At 41.0% G+C, this 25,587-nt stretch overlaps 1 protein-coding gene across 7 annotated transcripts in view; it reads left to right on the top strand.

Annotated features, from left to right (window-relative positions):
* The window catches only part of CPNE8 (copine 8), a 253,547-nt gene that overhangs the window by 85,239 nt on the left and 142,721 nt on the right, over nucleotides 1–25,587 (top strand). For all 7 annotated transcript variants that reach the window (XM_030567773.1, XM_030566943.1, XM_030566068.1 and 4 more), the window contains exons 7-11: nucleotides 142–205; nucleotides 11,922–12,025; nucleotides 16,632–16,736; nucleotides 22,839–22,880; nucleotides 25,160–25,235. In XM_030567773.1, coding sequence (XP_030423633.1) covers nucleotides 142–205; nucleotides 11,922–12,025; nucleotides 16,632–16,736; nucleotides 22,839–22,880; nucleotides 25,160–25,235 — 391 coding nt within the window. The remainder of the gene's footprint in view (nucleotides 1–141; nucleotides 206–11,921; nucleotides 12,026–16,631; nucleotides 16,737–22,838; nucleotides 22,881–25,159; nucleotides 25,236–25,587) is intronic.

Raw genomic sequence — 25,587 nt, 5'->3', positions numbered from 1 at the left:
CATGAAATACAAACTATTTAGGGCTTCCTTTATGATAAGACACTTAAAATCATGTCTGTGGAATTTTGACTGCTGGCATGAGAAGTTTTCGCTAAATGGTATTAAATCATTCTGAGGTATCTGTTTGCTGTTTGTTTTCAGAGGAATTCCAGGGAAGAATTGTGGAACAATCATATTGACAGCAGAGGAGCTGAACTGTTGCAGGGTAAATGAATGTTTGCATTGCTGCTTAAACAATTTGTTTTTATGGTACTAATGTAATTTTGATATTGGACCCGTTTTTTAAAGATACAGTTTACAAATGGGGTAAAAGAAATAGGAACACAGTTACCTTTGTATGAAATTCTTTATTTATTGCTTCACTTAATTGTTCTTTTCAGTTACTATTAAACTGAATAATAGAGAAATGAAAAACAATTTGGAGCACAGAGAAGTTCATATGAAACCTACTCTTATTGTTCCCCAAATTAATCAATATGAATCTCTTCTGAGTTTCTTAGTCCCTAAATACTAGTAAATTGTTTTACTATGTGAGTTACAGGGTTATATGTCCGTTATGAGATTTTTGAGAGGGAGAAGTGAGTAGCAAGAACAGCAGCAAGCAAAAGAAATCGTTGTAGTTTTAGCTTTTTAATTCAGAGTTTGTCTATTTTGTACTTAATGTGTGGCTAAAACAATTAAAAAAAAGTTGATTGGAATAAATAATATCTGGTATGAAAAGGAATAGCCCAGAAGAGAGGCTAAATTTAAATTTAAAAATGTTTTAAAAGATTGTCACAGCCAAGTGATACTCCTGAGTGTCTAAATGAGAAAAAGCTGTAGGGATCAGGGAAGGAAGGGGCGAGTGAGGAGAGGTTATTATGGATAACAAGGAATGATTAAGTCCTGAAGGGAGTTTTTAGGAGATTACTAAATAGAAGGATGGTGTTTATTGGAAAGTGAAAATTTTATCCAAGTGTGAATGGTAACATAAGAGAATGTACAAAGTCAAGAAAGCAAAAACTAAGTGTAGGGATCAATAAAGCAAGGTATTTGGTAAAAAGCATAAACAGGATGGAGTATGTAGAGGCTTGAAGGGATTTGTTAAGGGCTTTAATTTTGAGTAATTGCTAGTTTCATGCTGAATATTTTATTTAACTGTTTTGACTTTTTTTTTTTTTTTTTAATATACTGGATAACAGTTTTTCTCATTTTTTCCAGTAGTAACTTGTTTGTATCTTTACTGATGTATCCAACATACTACCCATAGAACTTAAAATAATGCTTTTTTATGTTCTATTTTCTGTTTGTTTATTTAAAATACTTTATTAGGAACTCTAAATCCTGTGCCTTATTTCTAGTTTACTAAGGCTTGTATGTCCAATTGCAGAGCAGAAATTGTTTTAAATTACATATTGCCCTAAAATGTAAATAATTATACAGACTATCCATTGCTTTGGCAGCCCAACAGATTCCAAATATAGTGACCTTCAGGGTACAATGTAATGCCTAATTCTTCGAGTGCTTGTTCATGTCCGTTCCAAGCAGAGGGGTGTGTGTTTGTGCGTGCGTGCATATGCATGGTGGCCAGAAGATCTTTCCCATAGCAGAATCTGTTTGATCGGTCTGGACGCCCCCTGGAGTCGCACCTTCATGGCGTTCAATATAGAGCCCTGTTGACCCCCCACCCCTTCAGTTCCTTCTTACCGCCAGTGACGGTTGGCTGGAACTTGCCGTAGTCCTTGCTTAGCAAGCACGTTGTACAGTTCTTTGTATATAGTTTACCTTAGTTGTTAATAATTAGAGTTGTTAGAGGTTCCTCCCCATTTCGACTCCCCAGAGCTGTGGTATGCTGCAGTTCCTGGGGTTTAAAAACTGTGTGGCCTGTGCGAAGCGCAATCCGCGCTCCTCGTGCTTATGTTGTCTAGAGGAGGCTCACCAAAAGGATCGCCGTAAGATCTGCCACGAGTTCCACCCTAAAACTCTTAAAGAAAGGGAACAGCGGCTTAAAGTGATCCTCGTGAAGGAAGCTCTATGCCCCTATTTGGACCTGGGCTCAGGGGACCCGGTTCCTAACACATCCTCCTCAATAGGGAGCATCCCAGCACCGTCCTCAAGCTTGGCGCTGAGAAGAGACTCATCCCAGGACGCTTGGCACAGGTACGGCACCTCCCGAGGCCCGTCAGAGAGCAGGCACCAATTCCACTCGCCAGTGCCTCAGAAGAAAAAGAAGCTGGACAGTCGGTCACCTCCGGCTAAATCCAGAGAAGTGAGACCCCTGGTGGGGCACAGCTCTGGATCCCCTACTGGGGCCGCGTCGACTCCTGCCCATGGTCACCGGTCCCTATGGGCCAGCAGCTATAGCTCCCTTCGATGCCAGAAGCTTTCGAAGCTGCTGCACCTTACAGCACTGTTCTCACCCTCGAGGAGGGAGGAACTTCATCATTGGTGGTCCCACCCCACCCCCAAGTGCAGTCAAGAGGGACGCCAGCAATCATGTCCAGGCACTCCCCCTCTCAATATCCTTTGGCATTGAGACAGAGAACCTACTCACTCCCTGAGCTCTCGACACTCAAGGCACCGAGACTCGGCTCCTTCATGGTCTTCAGTCTCAGAGACCTTGGAGTCAGAGTCTGACTCCTACCAATCTAGGAGGAGTAGGAGGCAAAGATCGAGGTCAGGGAGAGACAGGAGAGAGCCCCAAACATTTGAGGGTCTGATGCTTTTTTCTGAGAAGACAGACAAGAGGCTACATGGTCTGAAAGACTCATGGGCCACCCTCAAGTCTTTGGGCCTGCACACTCCCGCCACACAGCAGAGACACTTTAGACTGCAACCTCCTCCAAGACTCCAACTGCTAGGATGGTTCTCAGAGGAGAAACAGGAGTGGCAGAAGGAAACAACATCCATCTTCAGGCTAGGGCTCTGGCCAACCCAAACCACCTTCTGGCGCTAAAGTGGCCTTTTGAAGGTGCAGCTGAGGATGGCCCACCAAATCAGGGACTGGATCTACCCCAACTTACCTTTTCCTCCCGACTGTCCGCTTTCTACCATGCATGGTCCCGTATCACTCCGGATCACTGGGCACGCCGCACGATAGAGAAGGGATACTCCATCCAATTCTGTTCCCTCTCACTTTTCCACCCTCCTTCCCTCTCCCTCTTCAGGGACCCTTCTCACAAGCCGCTCCAGGAGGTTCAGTTGCTCCTATCGCTAGGGTCAGTGGAGACAGTTGCTCAAGGACACAAGAGCAAGGGCTTTTATTCTTGGTATTCCTAATACCTAAAGCCAAAGGCGGCCTCAGGCCTCTCCTGGACCTGTGAGAACTCAACAAGTTCGTGAAGAAACTCTCTGGTTCTGCATGGTCTTGTGAGCCTCTATCATCCCCTCGCTAGTTCCAGCAGACTGGTATGCTGCCCTCGACTTGAAGGACACACATTTTTATATCGCAGTACCTCAGATTTGTGGTCAACAGTACTCACTATCAATTTACTGTCATCCTGTTCAGCCTGTCAGCAGCACCTCAAGTCTTCATCAAGTACATGGCAGTCGTCGCGTTATTGTGAAGGCATCAGGTACAGGTATTTCCGTAACTCAACTACTGGCTGATCAAAGGCCACTTCAGGACCCAAATGAAAAAGGTCAGGTCAGATTGATCAGAGCCACCTTCAACAGCATGGGTCGTCTTCTAAACAAAGCAAAATTAACTCTGTCCAGAGGATAGAGTTCATGGGGCAGTACAGGACTCGACTCAAGCCAGGGCATTCCTGCTGGAGGCATGGTTTCGAGCCCTGAACAATATAATTCAAGGCCTCAGATAGTTCCCCACCACTACAGCAAGGAACTACCTGAAACTATTCAGACACATGGCTGCCTGTACCTACGTGGTGCAGCATGCCAGACTCAGGCTTTGACGGCTTCAGTTGTGGCTTTCATCAGTGTATCGCCCAGCCCAGAACAACTTAGAGAGGATCGTGACCCTGCCTCCCCTGGTCCTCGACTCCTTCTTATGGTGGATCGATGCTCAGGAGGTGTGCTCAAGGGCTCCCTTTATCACCCCACAGCCATCTCTGTCACTGGTGACAGATGCATCAGACTTGGGCTGGGGAGTTCATCTGGGGAGACCACAAGACTCCAGGCCTCTGTTCTCAAGCAGATCTGGGTCTCCACATCAATGTCAGAGAGCTGAGAGCGGTGCGCCTCGGGAGTGCACACTCCTCTCCCCTGTGCCAGGAATCCCTCATACTTTGGTCCTTCTGTGTAGAACATTCAATACTCCTGCAGGCGTCATACCTCCCCGAGATACAGAATACGCTGGCGGACCACCTCAGCAGGTCGTTTCACAGCCACGAGTGGTCCCTTTACCCGGACGTCACAATTTCAATCTTCCAGGGATGGAGTTTTCCCCAGGTAGGGCTTTTTGCCACACAACGCAACAGGAAGTGCCAGCTTTTCTGCTCCTTCCAGAATCACAGCCCGGGCTCCAGTGTGAATTTGTTCCTCCTCCATTGTGGAGGTTCTCTCTTACACGTCTTTCCACCCAGACCACTCATTCACAAGCTGCTTTTCAAGATCCGCAGAGATCGAGCTCGGGTCATACTGATAGCACTACCCTGGCCTCGTCAGCACTGGTACACATCTCTCCTAGATGTTCTGTGGGAGCCCCAATTACCTTGCCGCTCTTCCCAGAGCTTCTCACACAAGATCATGGACATCTCCAACACTTGAACCTCCAATTCCTTCATCTCAAGGCATGGAAGCTACATTGTTAAATCTGTTGGAGCTTTCCTGTTCAGACCAGGTTAGACAGGTCCTCCTTAGCAGTAAGAAACCCTTTACGTTGCCTTTCATAAGGGTGCAATTAGCCACCATCTTGACCTTCTACCTAGGCACGCAGGGCCGCTCTGTGTTTTGCTAGCACCATGGTCAGCTGATTCCTAAAAGGGCTTGACAGGCTATACCCTAATGTCCGTCAGCCTATCCTTGCCTGAGACCTCAACTTGGTCCTTTCTAGGCTCATGGGGGGGCCCCTTTGAACCGTTAGCAACATGCTCTCTGCTCTACCTCTCTTACAAGATGGTGGTCATTGTAGCAATAACCTCAGCCAAGAGGGTGTCTGAATTCAGAGCCCTAACATCAGACCCTCCCTACATCGTGTCCTATAAGGACAAGGTTCAGCTCAGGCCTCATTCTGCTTTCCTCCCAAAGGTTGTGTCAAAGTTTCACATCAACCAGGACATCTTTCTCCCAGTATTGTACTCTAAGCCACATTCCAGCGGCAGGGAGCAGACACTCCACTCTTTGGATGTCCACAGGGCACTGGCCTTTTACGTTGAGTGAACAAAACCGGTCCAGTTATTTGTGGCAGTGGTGGACAGGATGAAAGGTCAACCTGTGTCATACCAGTGCATCTCATCATGAATAGCATCCTGTTTTGTAAGTGCTACAGCCTGGCATGTGTTTCTGCACCTCTGATCACTGCACACTCCACCAGAGCACAGGCTTCATCTGCAGCGTTCCTGGGTCAGGTTCCCACCCAGGAAATCTGCAGAGTGGCGACGTGGTCCTCCATACTCATTTTCACCACACACTATGCGATTACCCAGCCAAGCCAGAGATGATTCGGCCTTCGGACAAGCAGTAATCCAATCAGTGGACAACTCTGACCCTGCCTCCTGAACTTGGGCTTGGGAGTTACCTGATTGGAATGGACATGCGTAAGCACTCGAAGAAAAAATGGTTACTATCTTCTCATAACTGTTCTTCTTCGAGATATGCTGTTCATGTCCATTCCAATACCCACCCTCCTTCCCCTCTGTCGGAGTATCCAGCAAGAAGGAACTAAAGGAGTGGCTCTATATTGGTCAGGAGGGCTCTATATTGAGTACCATGAAGGTGCGACTCCAGGAGGCGCCCAGACCAACCCGATGGATGATGCTATGCAAAAAATCTTCTGGCCACCATGCACGTGTGCATGCACACACCTGATTGGAATGGACATGAACAACACATCTTGAAGAGCAACAATTACGAGAAGGTGAGTAACTGTTTTTTTCTTTTTCAAGTGGCCTCTGCATGTTCATACTCTTGAGATGTGCCAACACTGTGGCTTGGACTGAGGGAACCTTCTAGTAGCAGTGTCTGCTGGAATGCTGCTGTGTACTCTGCCTCTCTTCTCATTACTCTGGGCATTTGGAGGGTGGGAGCTACAAAAGAAGGTGATGCATGCCAGCTGCCTCAGTTCCTTCCAACTGTGATAGCAGGTGAACCAGGAACCCCCTTTTAGGTTCTTCAATCCAGATTCATTGGAATAGATTGTTCCCTGTGTCATCACCTTCTTTAGTTTAGTTAGTTTTGAGTTCTTTTTTGATTAAGGATTTTATTACCCTGCACAGATCCTTGGTTCTGATATGTGAAAATTAAAGATAAGCCATGGTTCAAGAGGCATGCTTCTTACCCTACCTCTTTTCCTTCCTCAGGTGTATATGTGTATGGAAGCTTGGTGGAAGGTCTTTAGCCCTCTTATTGCTCTATATAGATCATCTTCATCCTGAATTAATACCTTTCCTTGCCCTATCCCTCCTGGAGAGTATTACGTAGACCCTTGGTCCCAGCCTTTCAGACCATGAGATTACCTTCCCTCACTACAGGTTATCATAGGGAATTCCCTACTGGATACTGGCAGAACTGGAAGGTACCACCATGGGCAGTGTGGCCATATTGGCCTTCCCTATAGATATTATCCTGCATGTAAAAGGGCTGAAAAAAGGCAGGCACAAAGGAAACCTTCTCCCAAAAGGGTTCAAGAGAAATGTCCTGCACTAGAACTGTTACACTTGCTAGGGACCAGGAGATTTGTCTCAAGCACATTGTCTGAAGTAGAGCTATAGAAGAGCTTATTGAACCTTTGACTATAGATCCAGATGTTCAAACTTTTTCACACAAAAACGTGGGTGCATCATCTTCTTCCTCTCCTTGTAGAATATATGTTCCAGGTTGCAGAAGGAATGGCTGCTACCTTAAACGTCCCTTTGGTAACAAGAGGAAACTACACTTAGTTTTCAGTATTCTGAGTTCATCCTCTAGGAGTAATATTACCTAGTGAATTCTAGGAAGTTTATTACAGCTAGCAAAAAATACCTGATTAAACTGAGCATCAGGACTGGCAGTTTCTAAAAAAGCAAACTATATGGAGCTGCCTTCTGATGTCATCTTTTTTTCTTGATGGTCTTTCCTCCTACAAATTCATTGGTAGTGGTGACTCCTGCCCAAAGAGCTAAAAGATTGTTGTGCAGAATGAGGGCATTATGTATTATTTGTAAATATATATGCCTCAGTTTACCTGTGATATTCTCTTCTCTGACTGTATAAACTTAAGTCAAAGGAAGTTGACTTATGAACAGGAAACGAACAGGAAATAAAACAATGGCAAAGATAAGGTGCTATCATAAGCAACATTCTTTGGGAACAATAGGAAAGCTATTAAGTGGGAAATAACTCTTGGCCTGGCGCCCACTAGGCTGACAAAGTTTAATTTTCCTGGGCCAAACCTAGGATCAAAGCGTATAATAAAATCTTAAAGATGCTAGCCTAGCAGGGATGGAGGAAGGGAAGAAAGGGTTGTTAGCAGATTGAGCCTGGCGCACAGGCTGAACGAGACAGACAGACAAGCTGCAGCAAGCAATCTGATTCTCCCAGCTTAGAGAGGGAGGTAACTGGACTATATGGAACTTATCAAGCTGGCAAGGAAATATTAAGGTGTACATAGGGGAAATGAGAGTATAAGTCTTTAATTATTTATACCATCTGCTTGGCTTGGTATGTACCTTTGGATGAATAAATTACACTTTTCTTCACAAAAAAAACAAAAACAAAAAAAAACAAAAAAAAAAACTTATTTTTCTGTCCCTGCAAACTTATTCTTTCATAAGCTCCTGGAGGAAAAGTGCCAGACCCAGTACTGTCTGTCAAGTTAACACAACTGGTAAATGGGGCCTGCAGTTCAGAGATCCAGTCTGAGTACTAGGACCATGTGGTTTCACCACTGAGAGAGGGTGAGGGTAGCCAGGCCAGTCACCTGTGAAGTGCACTCAAGATAGACTAGAAGGGGTATAAAGTGCAGCTCACTTGATAACTGTGATAAAGGTATAGTCCACTCTACCCCTTCTGTGAGAGCAATTAAACAGCTAGATACAGAGGGTAGAAAGATGTTTTCCTCTGCCAAGCTGGGAATTAATGGTGAGTTATCAGGCAGTAATGTACAATAACACTGTTTGCCCAGTCATGGCTTGAAGACCAGAGATAACTGGCCAAAGCCCTGGTTATCAAAGGTCATTTAGTTGCTATGCATTCCTTGAGAACATCATTTGATGCTTCTGAGATAATATTTAGAGCTGGAGCATCCACAATTACTTTGAGGCACCACGTGTATCTATGTTGTTCTGGAATTCTTACAGAAACAGGAACCTCCATCCAGGACCTGTTGTTTGATGGTGAGAGGCTATTTAGCTCTCGTACAAGGTTCTAGAAAAACTGAAGGATACCAGGTCTACTGCAAGGTCTCTGGGGATTTCTCAGCCCCCTAGGAAAAGATTTTGGGAATCAGAGTTTTGTTGCCAGAGAAACCATACCAAGCCTTTATTCCTATACCAACAGCAGCCTCTTGTTCAGCAACACAAGCCGTAGCTACCATGAGCTAGTGGGAGTTCCACTGTATCATCTTCTTCTGCACCAGCCTCAGGTTTGATGGGATGCCCAAGATAATTAGGTCAGTTTTAAACCTATAAGAGGGCTTACCTTCATTTGCAAACAATCTCTCATGTTTCTTATATACATGGACTGATGGATCTTGGAGACTGTACAACATTCAGTTAAACATTATCCCTTGCCCCAACTCTCCTTCCCCATCTCTTTTCATACATCTTTTGCCTGAGGACATACTAAGATCAGAATTTCATTGGATGCCATATGAGGTAGTTCCCAAAGAATTACAAAGGAAGGAATTTTATTCCAGGTTGTTTCTGATTCCAAAGAAAGATGGAGGTCTCTGATCCATTTTAGACCTTCAAAAATTCAACTCTTTCAACAGAAAGTTCAGTCTCTGCTTGCTTATCCAAGTCATGATAATTTCCTCCTGATCAATTCAAGGCTGATTTGGGGCTCTTGCTGTACAGAATGCTTATTGTCATATCTCAATCAGATATTCACATCAAAAATACTTATGGCTTGTTGTCATTCCATATAGCTTGTCTGCAGCACCTCAAGTGCCAATCAATAATTGCACATTTGAGAAGTTAGGGTCCCTTACTTGCACAATTGGCTCGTCTGGGCATCCTCACAGGATGTCACAATCATGTACCCTATTCCAAACACTGGGGTTCAAGATAAATGGGAAGAAATTACACATAGCTCCAGCCCACATCATACCTTTTGTTGGTTAAATTTTGTGTTCTCTAAAGGGCAGAGATCTTCTTCAAGAAGAAAGGCACTTTAAAATCCTTACAGCGATAAAAGTACTGCAGGAGAACTATTATCAAACAATGCTGTTCTTACTCAAGCTTGGTGGCATTATTGCTTCTGTGACATACATAATACTATGTACACATTTAAAGATGAGGCCTCTACAACACTGGCTAAAAAGATACTACATACCAAATACAGACACTGCCTAGAGGTGTGTTCCTATCCCCACATTCAAATCTGCAACTCTGTCAGACACAGTAGACTCAGATGCTTCCAATCTGGGCTGGAAGCTTGTTACAAAATTTGACAATTCAGTTACTCGAAATTCAGAGAGGAAAAACTCCATATCAGTATTAAGAGCAATACTTTGGGCTCTCAAGTCCTTTCTCCTTCAGCTATATGGCAGAGTGGCTCAAGTAGTTACCAGCAATACTACATCAATATTTTATACAAACAAGCAAGCTGTGGAAAGACACTTCAGCTCTGTGGGAGTGGTGTGTAGTACACCAAATGTCTCTTCTTTGCAAACAAGGACAAGATACTGGTCGATCAGCTGAGCAGAAACTTACATGATCAGCACAAGTAGTTACTAAAAAACTTGGTAACACACTATATCTTCTCCTTGTGGAGGTATCCGGAGATGTATCTTGTTGCAACAAGAGACACAACTCCAGATGTAAGAGGTTTTGCTTCAAGGTAGGATGTATTTCTTCTAGGCTGTGAGGTAGGTCTCCTCTGCATTTCCCCCAATTCTTCTAATTCAGAGTTTACTGGAAACTAAACAAGACAAAGCCAAGGTTATTGTGATTGCCCTGGCCTCGGCAAGACATCAGTCATTCTTAGATACTGTGACAATCACAAGGGTTTTATATGTCTCCTGCAATTCCAGACTTAGTCACCTAACAGAGAGATTGGATTGCCATCCATATCCAGACTCTCCACTTGACAGCATGGCCATAGAACTTGAGCTATCTGGAAAAAGTAAAGAAGAGTCTGTTCAACTCCAGGAAGAAGTCAACTCACTAGTTATGATTATAAGTGGAAAAGTTTCTTTTTGTGTGTAACCCACAATAACATGAACCAAGTTTCAGTTCCTGTTTAATCCATACTGAAGTAATCACTTCATTTCAAATCCTTTGGGCTGTCCTAACTGTCAGTTAAAGTACATCTCACAAGCATCTTGGCTTCATAATACCATCAAAGTGTAGTCAAGCAAAATACTAATTTAGACATGCTATAATAAGATTATTAAAGGGATTAATGAACCTTTTGATTAGTGAGTCCATATCTACATGGAACTTCAATCTAGTACTTAGCTCATGGAACTTCCTTTCAAGCCTATGGGAGAATGTTCCCTGTTTCATATCACAATTCACACAGCCTTTATGGTAGCTATTAAATTCACTAGATGAGTGAGCAAGTTGCAGGCTCTTATTGCTGATTTCCCCTCTCTCCCTTGCAACAATATCCTAGTCCTTTTGTCTGCATCTGAAATTTCCCTTCAAGGCTGTAACAAAACTCAATTTTAACCAGGCTATAAACTTGACAGTATATTTTCCCAAGCTTTACTTTCAGGGAAGCACAACTTAGAGGGCTAATGCTTTCTCGGTGTTCATTTGAATTAGTCTAAGGAATATAGGCAGTCACCTAGGTTTTTTTGTCTCTCATTCAGAAAAGAGTAACGATCTGGCAATCACATGCTAATGCCTTTTTAAGTGAATTAGAATCAGTATGGAGAGATTTATAAACTTACATCTATTCCTCTTCTAGAAGAGCTTAGAGTGCCCTTGACTAGAGCAAAGGCATCTTCTGTGGCCTGCCTTAGACATATTGTTGATGGAGTTGCTGTCTGTGCTGTTAGCTACCATATTCTCATATTAGAAATCTGTACAGTTGCTACATGGAGCTCTATTTCATAAACTTTAGAAATATTCCTTAGCGCTGGCTTTTAGATCAGATGCAGTTTGGTGAAATAGCATTACAGTCTCTGTTTAACTAGGACTCCATGTTGTACTATCCAGAGACAAGAGTACTGCTTATCCAACTATCCTAAGAGTAGGAAAGTGCAGAGGCCACTCAAAGAAGAAATGAAGGTTACTCGCTTGTAACCAAATTCTTCAAGATTCACACTCCCCACCCACCTTCCCCTCTTACTCAGCGTTAATTTCAACTTTGGTCCCAAGAAGGCAATGGAAGGAACTAAGGCATTTGGTGCACCATGACCTGTCTCCCTATTATAGACCTGCCTTCCAAATGCTTGGAGACAAAAGGAGTCTGAGAGCACTTCAGTGAGCACTGCTTCTAGAAGGTTTCACTGGGCCAAGCTGCACTGTCGGCATATCCCAAGAATGTGAATGTGCAGGGATTATCTTGAAAGTGAATAATCTTAAATGCTAAAATATAAATGAACTACTTTCTTTTGTTTTTTATTTTTACAGTTGACATGCTGAGCATAATTTTTGTCTTTATTTCTTTTTTAGGATTCTGTACTTATGCAGTTTTGTGCAAACAAGTTAGACAAGAAGGACTTCTTTGGGAAATCTGACCCTTTCCTAGTATTTTATCGAAGCAATGAAGACAGCAGGTAGATAACAAAATTATAAAGACAATATCTGATTATGGTAGTTGTAATACACAGTTATTGCATTTTGATGTTTGTCAGACTGCAAGCTCTAATTCATTCTGTAACCTCATAACATTTGCTTGGAATGTAGTTTACTGTTTTAACAAGTTAATTAATCTAAACTAGATAATGTTATGGCAGTGTAGAAATAAGACTTATTTTAATACCGTTAAAATAACGTAACTAAGAAATTTTAAAGATGGGTTTATGAATAAACCTAGAGTGCTATGAAAAATGGCATGAAATGTATTACTATGGAAGATAAATCGTGGTATATCTTAAATTTTAATAGAATTCTAGAAGAATCTGTGAAGAATATATTAATGCACAAAGGTTGATTTAGATAAGAGTCCTTTTGCTGGAAGTTTGGAGACATATTTTAACCTTTTAATTAGAGTCCTGAGGGAAAAAAGACTATGAACAAAATTTCAAAACCTCTCGGTACATAAATAATTTTCAAATGTATCTATCTTCTATGTTCATGCTTAAGTCACTAAAAGAGATTTATCTCTGTTCCACTTAAGAAATATCTGATCTACTAATTCCTGGTCCAGGGACTGCTCATGTGGGTCTATTAGCAACTGGCTTAACCTGTTTCCTGGAGTCTTCCTTTCTGGTATACTGCTCATTGTCATGTTCAAGAATGTAGCAGTCCAGAGGCTAGCCATGCCTGATGGTGGGTCTGTGGGAAATTAGCCTTACTGTCAAATTCTGGAGCATAGGCTGTTCTACATAAGTGGCTGTTGCCAAGTTGCCTTTGAGGCAGTTTGCTGGAACAGCTCAGCTGCTGAAGATTATAAAGTGCAGCAGAGAAGTACTTGGGGCTCCATTGAAAAATTGCAGGCCGCTCTCTCCTCTCCCTTCCACTGATGCATTCAGACAGTTGATAGACTGTCAGTGGGGATCCTACTGAGTGCTGGTAAGTGTTGGTGAGCCCTTTCCTAAGAACCACACTCCATCAGTGGTAGGCATAATGGCCTCTGTATGCTGTTGAGAGTGACCCATAATGAGCCTTTAATTCCTTACTTGCCTCTAGGGTTGCCACCTGTCCCGGTTTTCCCAAGATCATCCCTTTTTTGAGGTAGCTGTCCTAGAAAATTTGTAAGGGTGCTCAGTGCACACACCGAGCTGTCCAATTTTATGAGCTAAGGATCATCCCAGATGTCCAGGTTTTTTGCACCTCAGAGGTGGCAGCCCTACTAGTAGCCCCTTAAACCTGATTATAATGGGACACAAGGAGCAGCACTTCAGAATTCCTTTGAAAAGCTGTATCGGTACTCCCCAGCTTGGCTCAGAGCTTCAGGGGCTCCTTCACAATAAGAACAAGGACAAAAGATAGGGTCTGTGGAGCTTAGGAAAGGATTTTGATGAACCTGGTAAGCAAGAAACTGTCATTCTCATCAGCCACCTCACCCTTGCACATCCCCTTCTGATCAGATAGAAGGAAAGACCCTGACCCAGGAAATGATCTGGTTCTTGGGAAAATAGCAGCAGCTTGGGAGCCAGGAGCAACAGGGAAGCCAGATACAAGGAGAAAGCCCCAAGGAACTGTGTACAGAGCAGGCTGCAGCAGAAGCCAGGACACAGTCACTGGAACTAGGTGTGACTATCAGACATTATAGCTGTGAGCGGGGGGACTTTGTGGGACTTCTGAGGAGTCAGCAGTTCAGAGGGGCTCTTCTATTTGAGCCTGGGCTAGAAATCTTCAAGGCCCTATTTGATTTGAATTAGGAAGACTGGACTGGAGAGGCACCCCAAGTACTAGCCTGAAGAGTCCTAACCTTTCTAATTACAACCTTTTTGTTACATGTTGTCTAATTATAACAGCTATGTGCTTTAAACCTTTCACACATTTTAGTTGTACATTATCTGAATAGGTCATATTATCCAAACTCAACAATTAGATGTAAAACAGCTAACAATGCTCAGGTTAGATTTTGTGTATGATTGTGATAGACCCAGGCCAGTTGGGTACAGCAGAATAGCAGAAGGCAGATATACTGGCCACAGGGTTAACAGTTTTCTGTTCCGTGACTGACCAGAGCAGGGGCTGCTCCAGGCTAATGAGAACACCTGACTCTAATTAACCTGCAAAGAGTCAGGTGAGGCTGTTCAGTTAATGTGACGACCTGACTCTAATTAAGGCCCTCTGATACTATAAAAAGGGCTCACTTCAGTCAGACAGAGAGGAGCCAGGGGCGAGGAAATGCGGCTGAAGGACTGGTTACTGAAGATGCCCTCAGACCATCATTAAAGGAGCCCTAAGGGTAAGGGTGAAGAAGGGAGAAGCAGAAGAGCTGTGGGGAAGTGGGAAATGTAGCAACTCTGGCAGTGAAAGGTTGGCTGCCAACAACTGCTACCATTAGGGTCCCTGAGCCTGGGTTCCCCCCAGCCCACCACTACAGGAACATCTCCTGGGAGGGGAAGTCAGGCCCCTGTCAGGACAGGAGGCTGAACAGAGACTGTGGGAGTTCTCTCACCAACCTCCTTGCAGCCCTATGATGAAAAGGGCTCAGTAGACTGTAACCTTGGCCCTAGAGAGAGAAGGGCTACGTGGAGGGTCACAGTGTGCCACTGAGGCTAGCATAAACTGCCTAGAAGTGCAGGACCCATGGGAGCAAGGTCAGAGCTCTGCCACAATGATTAAAATCAATAATTTGTTCTAACTTTCCAAGAGAGAGTTGTAGTAATTTTGTTATAAAACTGGTAACCAATACATCCACACAATTAACAGTGTGATTGTTAGTATTAAATTCCAAACTGAAAGTAGAATAGAATCTTTTCAGTTCAGCTACAGAATGACTGTAGGTCAAAACTTAACTTCCATATCCAAGGTATATCTCCCATTTAATGAAATCATTTATAGGGAATAAATTTTAACCTGTTCTCGATAACTGATAAATAGATGTCACATTAGAATTCATCTCAGTACCTCTTTTCAGAAAGAAAAACATTTGAAATTTAAAATGATTTTTATTCAGCACCATTGAGGTTAATTGAATCGTAAATGTAAGAAATGTGCCATCATATTGCTCTTTATTTTAAAAGAAACAAAAATCAAAATCATTAATAAAAATCATTATTGCCACTTCCCTGATATTTTTGAGGTACAAAATCTCATTCCTGACCAATAGTGTTTTACTATTTTGAATGTGAAATGAGGGCTAAATGATAATTTATTTTAAAAATTAATAGTATCTCTAAACAGAAATGATTGGAATTGATACACAAACGGACCCTAAATGGGCTATCATTGACTATTTCTCACTGTCAAGAAATGTCACATGGAGCTGCACAAAACTTGGCATCTATGATTTCTGTTGCTACAATTTGTCTCCAGAAGCAAATGATTATTATTTACATAGCAGCAATAGTGGCTGGACACTGCTCAGACAAGTATGACTACTCAGTCTGCCTCACTAAGTTTACTGTCTTGTGTATACAAAGCAATGGGAAATGAGAAGTGATAAGGGCAGGCTGATTGAACATGAGGGTTTACCATGTTCCACAATTTTGTTCAGATTTTGGTTTGTTCTTTTTAGTGGAGTAAATATTTTCCCAGGTGTCGTTTGGAAATCTTTTTCTGAGAGGATTGAGGATTGTGGTTCTCTACTGGTATGATTAGCTGGCCTGAGAAGAAAACTTGTAGAACACCCAGGTCCAAATTCTGTTCTGGTTCCTGGGGCCACAGTAGTTGTGCATTCCACCAAAAATGTTATGATCCCAATGCACAGAATAGTCCACCTGGATTTCCTTCCAAATCAATCTGTGCAGACATTTCCTATCCATACGGAAGATAAAACAAAGTGATCCAAGCTGTGAAACAAGTTTTAAAGTCAATTGCGCTGTGTTCTTTTTAACCAGCTTCTGGGTTGGTTCAACATTTTAAGTGTCCTATTTCTGTGCAGTTCCTTCTGTTTGTTGCAATTTATGTAACCTGCAACTGTTCTTAGATAATGGACATATTACTATCCTTCAGCTGAATGTGGTTTCAAGGTTTGAACTTTCTAAAAGAAAGCTCTCTGCCTAGTCTCCAATGGCTGTCAGTGGCCACATACATGAAACTTTTTTGGATGTGTAGAATCACATGATTCAGGAAAAATTATCTGCATTAAAAAAACAGTTCCATCTACATTTTTCTAGAGCTAGGCCATCCATTAGAAGGGTCCTAGTGGTTTCTCTGAAGTAGGTCTGTCCAAGTCCAGAAAAATAGCTCAAGAGTTTTTCCATGTGCAAGCAGTCAAAGAGTAACAAGGACCCAGCTTACCTTCTCTGAGTTCCAACCTTTGTAGAACCAAATACCACTGTTAAAATGAACACAGCAGTCATGAACTGGCACAACTGCAAGTTTATAAATTCTAAAATCTGCCCTTTTCCAGTTAGGTAAAATCTTCCTAGTCCTACACTTCGTCATACTTCTGTTTTAGATTGTATTTGGACATACTAGCTTTAGAATTAAATTCTTTGAATACTGCGGTAGAGCAATAAAGAGATTGACTACTTCTGCATATTTGTGACTCCACATTTGATCATTCACAAGTGAAAAAAATATTTTTTTTCTTTCCAGTTTTACAATCTGTCATAAGACAGAAGTTGTAAAAAATACATTAAATCCAGTGTGGCAGGCATTCAAGATCTCTGTCAGAGCGCTGTGTAACGGAGACTATGACAGGTAAGATAAAGGCTGAGTTCTATATGCAGAGGTCATTTTCTTTTAAGTTACAAATTCTTGTATGAATAACTTTTGTAAGCATTGCTGCTTCTGAATTTTTGGTTGGGTTATTTAATCTTCATTTTAGAAGACGTAAAATTAGTTCAAAACATTGGTTAAATTAAAAAAATATATTTATCCGAATCCTCTACTTAGATGTGAGCAAAGTTCCTTTTAGGTAGGAGATAAAAGTCACAAGGCATAGGCATTACACATAAATGAACAAGGCAAAAGTATTAATCATGCAGCAAGTATCATGAGTAATTCAAACTAGTAAATAATCCTCTCTCCATTAAAAGGAGTCACTGCTACTACTGTGCACAGAAACTAGTTTCTGCTCTGCTTCAGTGAGAAGCAAATACTGATGCACTACTTTCCTCAGGGGTGGAACTTGTACATCAGAGGATGCTGGGAAAAAGTCACAGAAAAATAAGGTATTTTATCAAATGATTTTTGTCTGCAGTGTCCAGCTGCCACATACATAAGGACCTGTGTGCCTGAAGTATAGAGGAGTCAGACCAGCTCAAGACCTAGCCTTGCACAGAGTCTAGAAACATTTGGCATCTCCAAAACTTCTTACAAATAGACATACTCCACATTAAATTCTGACAGGACCCACAAGAAAAAAAGGGTTTAACTCTACATGTTGACTACCTCTCATTGTTACCACCAGTGTTTTCTAGGTGCACTGAGACATTGCTGCAATTGCACCTGGCCCCTCTCAGCCCATTTATCGTGGCCCTGCTTCCTTGTCTCAACCTTGTATCTGGAGCTGTTGGGACATCTCATCCAGGCCTCAAAGAACACCAAAAATGTACACAGCAATTTGTCACTCAGCCTACTCCAAGTAGTCAGTCTAAGCAGCATAAGAGCAAGAAGCATTCTCATTCACCAAGAGTTGAGAACCACACTTTCATGATAATAAGCCTAGCAAGCCTTTCTCTCCTAAAGGATGCAAAGAAATCCAAGCCTAACTGACCCAACGTTTTTGAGGAGAAGGGGAAATTTCTTTATCGTTCTTATTGGAACTTTAGGTTGAGGACACTTTCCTGGGTATTTTTAATATTGAGGACACAAGCAGAGTAGAGTTCAAGGCTCTTCTCTCAGTATATTGCACTACTTTCTATAGTAAAGGAAAAAGTTTTCCCAATGATTACAAAAATGAAAGAATTGTCCCCATTGTTCCAAGCCAGTGGACAAAAAGGATCAATTGTGTTTGAAAAGGGCCTGGACAATAAATCTTAGCTGACAAAGGTGTTTGATAAATTATGAAATGCTCCTCCAGGATAAGTGGAATTTTTGAATTTCCTTATGAAACTCTTTATGAATTCCCATATTTCAGAGGGCTCTAAGACATTGTATATTCACTTATAGCAAACAGCTTCATCTGACTTGTCAGATAGGAAGAGAACGGCACTTTTTAAGGAGGTATATATTTGATACAGGTGACAAGGCCTTGAAGGCAGATCTAAATGCATCTTTTCTCACTAAAGATGTTGACGTTTGGGTAGTGCCACTATACCTACTGATTTTCTAGCCAGTGCTACTTTTAACTCTTTCAAGACATTTTGCTAAATGAATGTCTCATGTGATGTATAAAATTGAAAAACAACAGCTCGCCTTCTCGTTATGGAACGCTTTGGGGAGAGTATGTAGCCCTGCTCAAAGAAGAGTTACCCATCCTGAAATGGGCAGGAGAAGAAACTTTTGGCACTCAGTCATTCACATAGCTGGGAAAATGAATATTGCTACGGACTGGCTGAGTCTTTCTACCATGCACCCTAAGCAATCGAGGATCCTTTTTCCCACATATATTATCTAATTTGTAGGCGGTTGAGAACTCATGGGAAAATTGGCTATTTGCCACAATTGCAAAGTGGTAACTATTCTACAAATAGAATCAGATCAATGGTACCACATTAGAAGGCATATACAAGTTATCTGTTGTTTTTGTAAAAATCCCAATATTACCCATACCTTCTCTCTTAACCCTTATTCCCAAGTTGCTAAGAAAATTGCCTCAAGTTGGTCTCCCAAGTGTCTGGTTTGTTGAACTGACACTTTGGATCATGGAGAAGCCCTGGCGGCCACATAGACAATCTTTTGTCTCATGAACTGATTTACCATGACAGTTTTCAGCTGCCTATCACTGTGGCATGATTTGTGGCTCAAGTGTCAAGGTGTGTTTGGCTAAGTAACTAGCACTCCTCACAAATCTTGAAGTCAAGCAGCAAATAGCTAGAATAACAGCCTCCTTGTGATAGGCTACATTTTATACCCCTGTTAGTTTATCTTTTCCCTTTCCAGTGCCAATTTTAATTTTCATAATGAGACAAACTAGTCTTTGGAGATGTTTCCATCTTCATTCTAAAGAGTAACTTTCACACTAATCAGGAGGCATCCTTCACTTCCTTCTCCAGGAACACGAAATATGTTTTAAAAAAACACACATTTGTAAATTAAATTATGCAGTCTAAATCCTTAAATTTTACTTGGAAGTGAGAGAGATTATCCAGACCACCTCATCCCCTCATTGCCTCTTTTGCAAGAGATCAGAGAGGCAAAACAGCTCCCAAAGCACTGATTTCTTCTTTAATTCATTCAACTATTTGTGAAATATACCTCCAAGAAAAAGTTCCTTTCCAGGAAAGAACATCAAACCAGTAATCTGAGGACTAAAATTAAGTAATCTAATGTGTTTTAAAAGAGAGAGGAAAATCAGTAGGTATATTTTCTTATGTTCCTAGTTTACTTCATTGATGTAAATAGAGTCCATTCAGTATTGGAGCTTTTCAGAAAACAGAATGTTCCTCTTCCCGTAAATGGTTTTTCTGAGAAGATACAATCTCCTGGTGTTTTTGTTACGTATCAGTAGTTATGTTTGATGTGAACAAGGTCTGTTGGTTCTAGGGAAAGCCATTTTCCTGAATACTGTATACACTAGCAGCAGTGACACCTTGAAGCAGGAGAATTTTCTCCCAATTTCTAAATATGTCTATCAATCACCCATAAAGAGTGGGAGGTAGGGAAACGTTTTTTCATTTGTTATCATTCAGCATTTGCTGCTCTCTCTGATGCTGAAGACTGTCTTTATGGATGGATAAGCAGCTAATACTTTAGCAATTTAGGGTATAATTTCCTAAAATATAAAGAGAACATTGTCAAGGTTGTGTATATTGGGTGCATGCATAAATAATAAGAAGAAATACATAGCAATATAAGAATTGCTATACTAGATCTGATTGATAAACTAATCCAATATCCTGTGTCAAACAGTAGCCAATACTATATTCTTCAGAAGGAGGTACAAGATACTCTCTAGGATACAATTAAGGAATAACCATCCCTAATAGGAGTTTCTTCCTAATATTGTCAGCTAGTGGATAGTTGTAGATCCTTATTTTTTTTATTCTAACATTCATGGATATAGCCATTATCCATGCAAGTGTCCAATTCTATTTTTAGTCCCAGAAAGGTTTCAGCCGTAATAATATCTGGTGGCAGTAAGTCCACAACTTAATTATGTGTTGTATAAAGAAGTTTTTCCTCTTGGTTTAAAATTTGCTAACTTTTTCAATTACATTGAATGTCCCCTGGTCCTTGTATTATAAGTAGGGTAATGATTTTGTCATGGAGGTCACGGCAGTCACGGAATCTGTGACTTTCAGAGACCTCAGTGACTTGAGTCCCCAGCACCTAGGAGCTGTAGGGTTCTCTGCCACTCCTGGAGCCGGACCTCCGAGGTGGCATGGGGACCCCAAACTCCTTGCCGCTGGAGGCAGCGGGTCTCCCGGGAAGTCCCAGCCACCGTGGGTGGCGGGTGTGCCCTGCTGTGGGCAGTGGGGGGACCCTGCACCTTTTAGCCATTCCCCCCGGTTGATGTGGGGAGCCTGCAGATCCTCATTTTTGTCATGCATATTTTTAGTAAGTCATGGATAGGTCATGGGCTTCTGTGAATTTTTCTTTATTGTCTGTGACTCTTACTAAAAATATACGTGACAGAATCTTTGCCTTAATTATAAGGAATGGTAAATGGAGCATTTGGTTTACCTTCTGCATGCCATTCATTCTGTCATATTCTCCCTGTATAACAGTCCCAGAGTTTTCAGTTTCTCTCATGAAAATCTTTCCAGGTCTCCAGTTATTTTGTCATCTGACTCTAAATCCCTTCTGTTTTTGTTATAACTTTTTTGAGATGCAGTGGCTCGTTCTGAACATGGTAATCCTGGTGTGCGCATTCTATTGATTTATTACAATAGCATCATGTTTACATTACATTTATGTATCCTAATGTTGTCCTAGACACCACAGTAAAAAAGGCAAGATACCAAGAACATGGTTTAACTAGGCTGTAACTTTATTAACACATCTGGGAAACCATCTAGTTATAACTCATCTACTGTCATCCTTCCTGCTCTACTTGAGGGAGAGGGGCTGTCTTCAGCCTCCTTTAACTTGGTCCCAACACTGTTCCTGGGACCAGTGCCAGCAGAAGAGGTGTGTTAGCACCCCTGCAATGGAAATAAACTCTCTCTCACGCTAGGGGCGAGGGGCATCAGCTTGGAGATGAGAGCAGGACCCAGGTGGGCTGAAGTGGCTGCTGTAGGGCCCGGGATCAGGCCAGGGAGCAGGGAGTGGAACCAGGAGGGGCTTGACTGGGCCTGAGATTAGGTAGGAACCCCTGGGGCCCTCCTTCCCAGCTTGGAGCTGGCTGCCTCTTCCCCAAACTCGCTAAGCTCTCACTCATGTCCCCTACTCCCCCTTCTATCCTTTCAGCCCCCATTTTTAGGGAGCTTATGCCCTCCAGCTGGGATCCCAGTGCCTTATCCTCACATGAAGGATGATGGTTTGAGAAAAAAGATTTCTCCTCACTATACCAGATTTAGAAGCCAATACTCCATTCCCCATCTTAAGGAGATGCCTTCTTGTAATCTGCTTCTGTTCCTGTTTATCAGGGAACCAGACCCCTATTGTGCAAGCACCTGCACTGCGTACCTGCTGTGTTGTGACAACATGAATTTTACAATCTAATCTATCCACTGGGTCCCTGAGCTGCTGAAAAGAAGGTGAAAATACCCACGGCACCCATGCCAACTTGGTAATTCTATCCCAGATGCCAAAGGGCAGACCCGGTCCTACTCTAGTCTCAAAGTCTTTGTGTAATCCATCAAAGAGCGCCCCCACCAAAGCCCATGAGGAATAGGGGGGCAAAGGAGGGATGCGTTCCGTAAAGGGACAAGGGTTTTCTTTCCTCTGCTGGCAGTCTATCTCTTGACCACTGCAGTATGTTTAGTGGAGGCTTTCATTGAGCTGTCCCCAGTGACAGGTCTTTTTCCTAGGTAGTTACTTTCAGTTAAGAACCAAAAAATGTGTAAGGTAGTTCATATGATTACTTCCAATGTGCATTGTCCCTCTGAAGTTCCTCAGTCTTCTCTAGTTTTTGACTAACCTAAATAACTTTTTTCTCTTCATCAAATTTTGCATGCTCACTGTCCATTCCCTTTTCCGGATCATTAATAGACATATTAAATAACACCAATCCTAGCTGGAACTCTGGAGTACCCCCCAGTTGAACTTTCTGCATTATCAATATGTGAGAGACGGTATTAAAAAGGAATGTACGCTCCTAAATCTTGTAATTTGTTTTGTGCTTGCACCTGAGGCATATTCTGTGGAAATGATCCCATAAATCTCATGTAAAAAGAATAACTTTGTCTTTAATGAAATTTTAATTTTATTTATTTTCATTAACTCTTTATTTGAAGAAAATTACTTGGACTAAAATGAATTTAGTATTAAATCTTAGCTGGTATACAATGTTTTTTGTAGGGTGCTAGATGGCTAAAAATGTTAAATGATGGGAAATTATAACTAAATCGCTCAAGAAAGTATTTTCTACTTAAAGTGAGCAAACAGCCAAACTGTCTGTGCTTCCTGCTTTTAACAGAAAATTAATCTTTGAAAACAAGAGTTCATTTTCATTAGCATATTTTGTTTTCAAATATTAAGCATGGTGTTTAGTGAAAACTTGCATTTTAAAAACACATTTATTTTTTTTTGCAGAACAATTAAAATAGAGGTGTATGATTGGGATAGAGATGGAAGGTAAGATACTTCCGTATTACAAATCACTAAAATTGGATTGTGAAAATGTGTATTTTAAAATCAATCTTAGAGGTTAATTGTTCTTTAATAAGAATTAGATATGCATATAATGTCAATAGCTATTATGTATGTGTATCAAGAAAGGAGTACAGTTTCACATAATTACTTCCTTGTTTAAACTAATATCCTTTTTTAGATTATTGTAGAAAAGGCCCAATTGTTGCATAATTTCCAAAGCTCACTAAAGGTATGAGAGCTGCTTGGACTTTGCAATATTGAAGCTACTCTCTAATAATAATTCCAAACAGGATCTGCAAGTTTGTTTACCCAAGGGTTATTGTAAGCCCTAGGTCTATAGTAATTCTTCTGGGCATGGCCAGCCTGTAGAGCATGGGTGGAGCTCTCCACCTGAACTTGTTTCAAAAGAAAGGATTTGTTGTGCACCTTTCCTGCTCTCCTTCCTCCAGTAGATGTTGAGATCCACATCACCAAGTACAGCAGGAAACTACTCCCAGTACTAGGCTCCATGCTGAACATGAAGAGATCAATGCTTAGATTCAAGTTGGCTTCTGGGTTTTTTTTATTGGCTTTATGCTTTACTGGCTAGTTGACACTTTTCGCTTCTGAATATGCTCATTTTAATTGCTTTTTTTGATGGCAGAAAATATTTAGATAACTTCTAAAGTTAGTTTTAACTGTTATTTCTTCTGAGATTTTTAAAATTTTACTACTTTCACAGGAAATGAAATTTTGTTTTGAAAAAGCTGAAACTTCTATTCCTTTTATAAGTTTTTGGTTCTTAAAGTAGTTATTAAAATTAAATAACTCTTGGAAAGTCTTTGGCCTAAGTTGTTATTTTACATGACACTTTTTGAAATGAAGATTTTCTTGTATTTTTGCAATGGGTGAGGTTTTACTTGTGTGTTGCCAGTAATTAATGAATTCCCCATTAATATAAATATTATGTACTTTAATAGTGTTATATATTTAGTAATCTAGCATTGAATAGTTATATTTATACATTAAATATTTTACTACTCATAACAAAGGTATTAGGCAGTTCTTATATGAAGGCTTGCATTTATATATAAAATGTTTCCAAATATACATGTTAAAATAAGCTTATGCCATCTTAGGCATTTGAGAAACAAACACCAAAGATTTAAGTGGAAATGTGAGTTCCACCGTAAATGTTTTCCAATATTCTTTTTTAAAGAATGAATACTTTAGTATATTTACAAAATAAATTATTTGAAGTAAGGGTAATTTTGGAACTTTGTGTGGAGTTAAACTCAAGTTTTTCTTTTAAAAGAAAAGAAGTGGGTGGGTATTATAGGTCCACTTTACCTCTAGTTTTATAGCTTTGATAACACAACCCTTACAATCAGGTTCCTTCCTAAAGTTTTATAGGATTCGTTTGCTTGTTCTTGAGAGCTAGAAGCAGAAACCTTTTTGGAATGCTTTGATTAGCTTTAACATTTTGTAACATAATTAGCTAAACGTGTGTATTGTCGTATTTTCAAGCATTTTGGCTATAACATTTTTGTACTTATTCAATAAAGGTGAAAACAAGTTTGTAAAGACTTTTAAGAAGTTGTTGGTTATAATTTTATTAATATGATTTTTGCTTCAATACTGAGGTCTGTCCCCCCACAAAGCATTCCCTTAATTTGCTGTACGAACTATGTGATCAATGGATTCTAGCACAGGGGGGTGAGCAGTACATGCAGAGCCACTATTTTTCCCCTCCCAAGCAGGTAGGTGGACAGGTAAAAGGAGTTAGTAGAGCCTTGGCTCTTCCCCTCCAGTACACAAATCAGCATGGTTCAGGACTGACTTCTCCTGACTGCAAATTACTTCCTTCCCCTTCCCACCCAACACGCTTCTCTCTGACACACACTTGCACTCTGTCATGGTGCAGGTGGGAGCCAGAGAGAGAATGGAGAACTGTTGACAATTCCTTTCAGATTCTGTTCACGGTGCACAGTCTTTACTCAGTGCTGGTTGTAAATTTGCAATCTAGTTCTTCATTCTGTGTTGGGTATAGTTAACATAAGCTATCAGATGGATTTAATCAAATCTATAATTATGATTTTGGGGGAAGAGTAATGAATATACATTATATTTAAGTCAACAGAATAACAAATCTTTTGCTATCATGCTTTTTCTCACGTCTATTCATGTGTTACCTGTGCTTCACTTTAGATGTATTTTTGTAATTAATGGAAAAGTAGTTTATATTGTGTATATGTTGATTTGAAAACTTGTTTTTTTCCTAGCCATGATTTCATTGGAGAATTCACAACAAGTTATAGGGAATTGTCTAGAGGGCAATCACAGTTCAATGTATATGAGGTAAATATTTTGAACTTTTCTTTTTATTTATCTCGAGGAAACGGATAAAGTTGAGAACTTTCAATTCTTGTTTGTCAAATTGGTCAGTGTGCAGGGTTACTATCAGAATCCAAGCCTTTATAAAGGGGAAAACATACATTCTGGGTCAAAAAGGATTGTTTCAGAAATAAGTTTTAAAGCATACGTTCTTTAGACAAGAGCAGTATCTTCCGTGATGTTTTGAAAAAATTAACAAAAAATAATTTTCTGTTCTATAGCTCTTCTTTCTTAGAATACTTGTTTTTTATTTCTACACAAAGCTGTTTTAAACGATGTGCATATGGCAAACAGAAGTCACCTAAAGTGCCAAAGT

Source organism: Gopherus evgoodei, chromosome 1, assembly GCF_007399415.2.
Source record: "Gopherus evgoodei ecotype Sinaloan lineage chromosome 1, rGopEvg1_v1.p, whole genome shotgun sequence".
Classification (NCBI taxonomy): domain Eukaryota; kingdom Metazoa; phylum Chordata; order Testudines; family Testudinidae; genus Gopherus; species Gopherus evgoodei.
The sequence above is the reverse complement of the archived record's forward strand: the minus strand, read 5'-3'. Positions and strand labels throughout refer to the sequence as shown.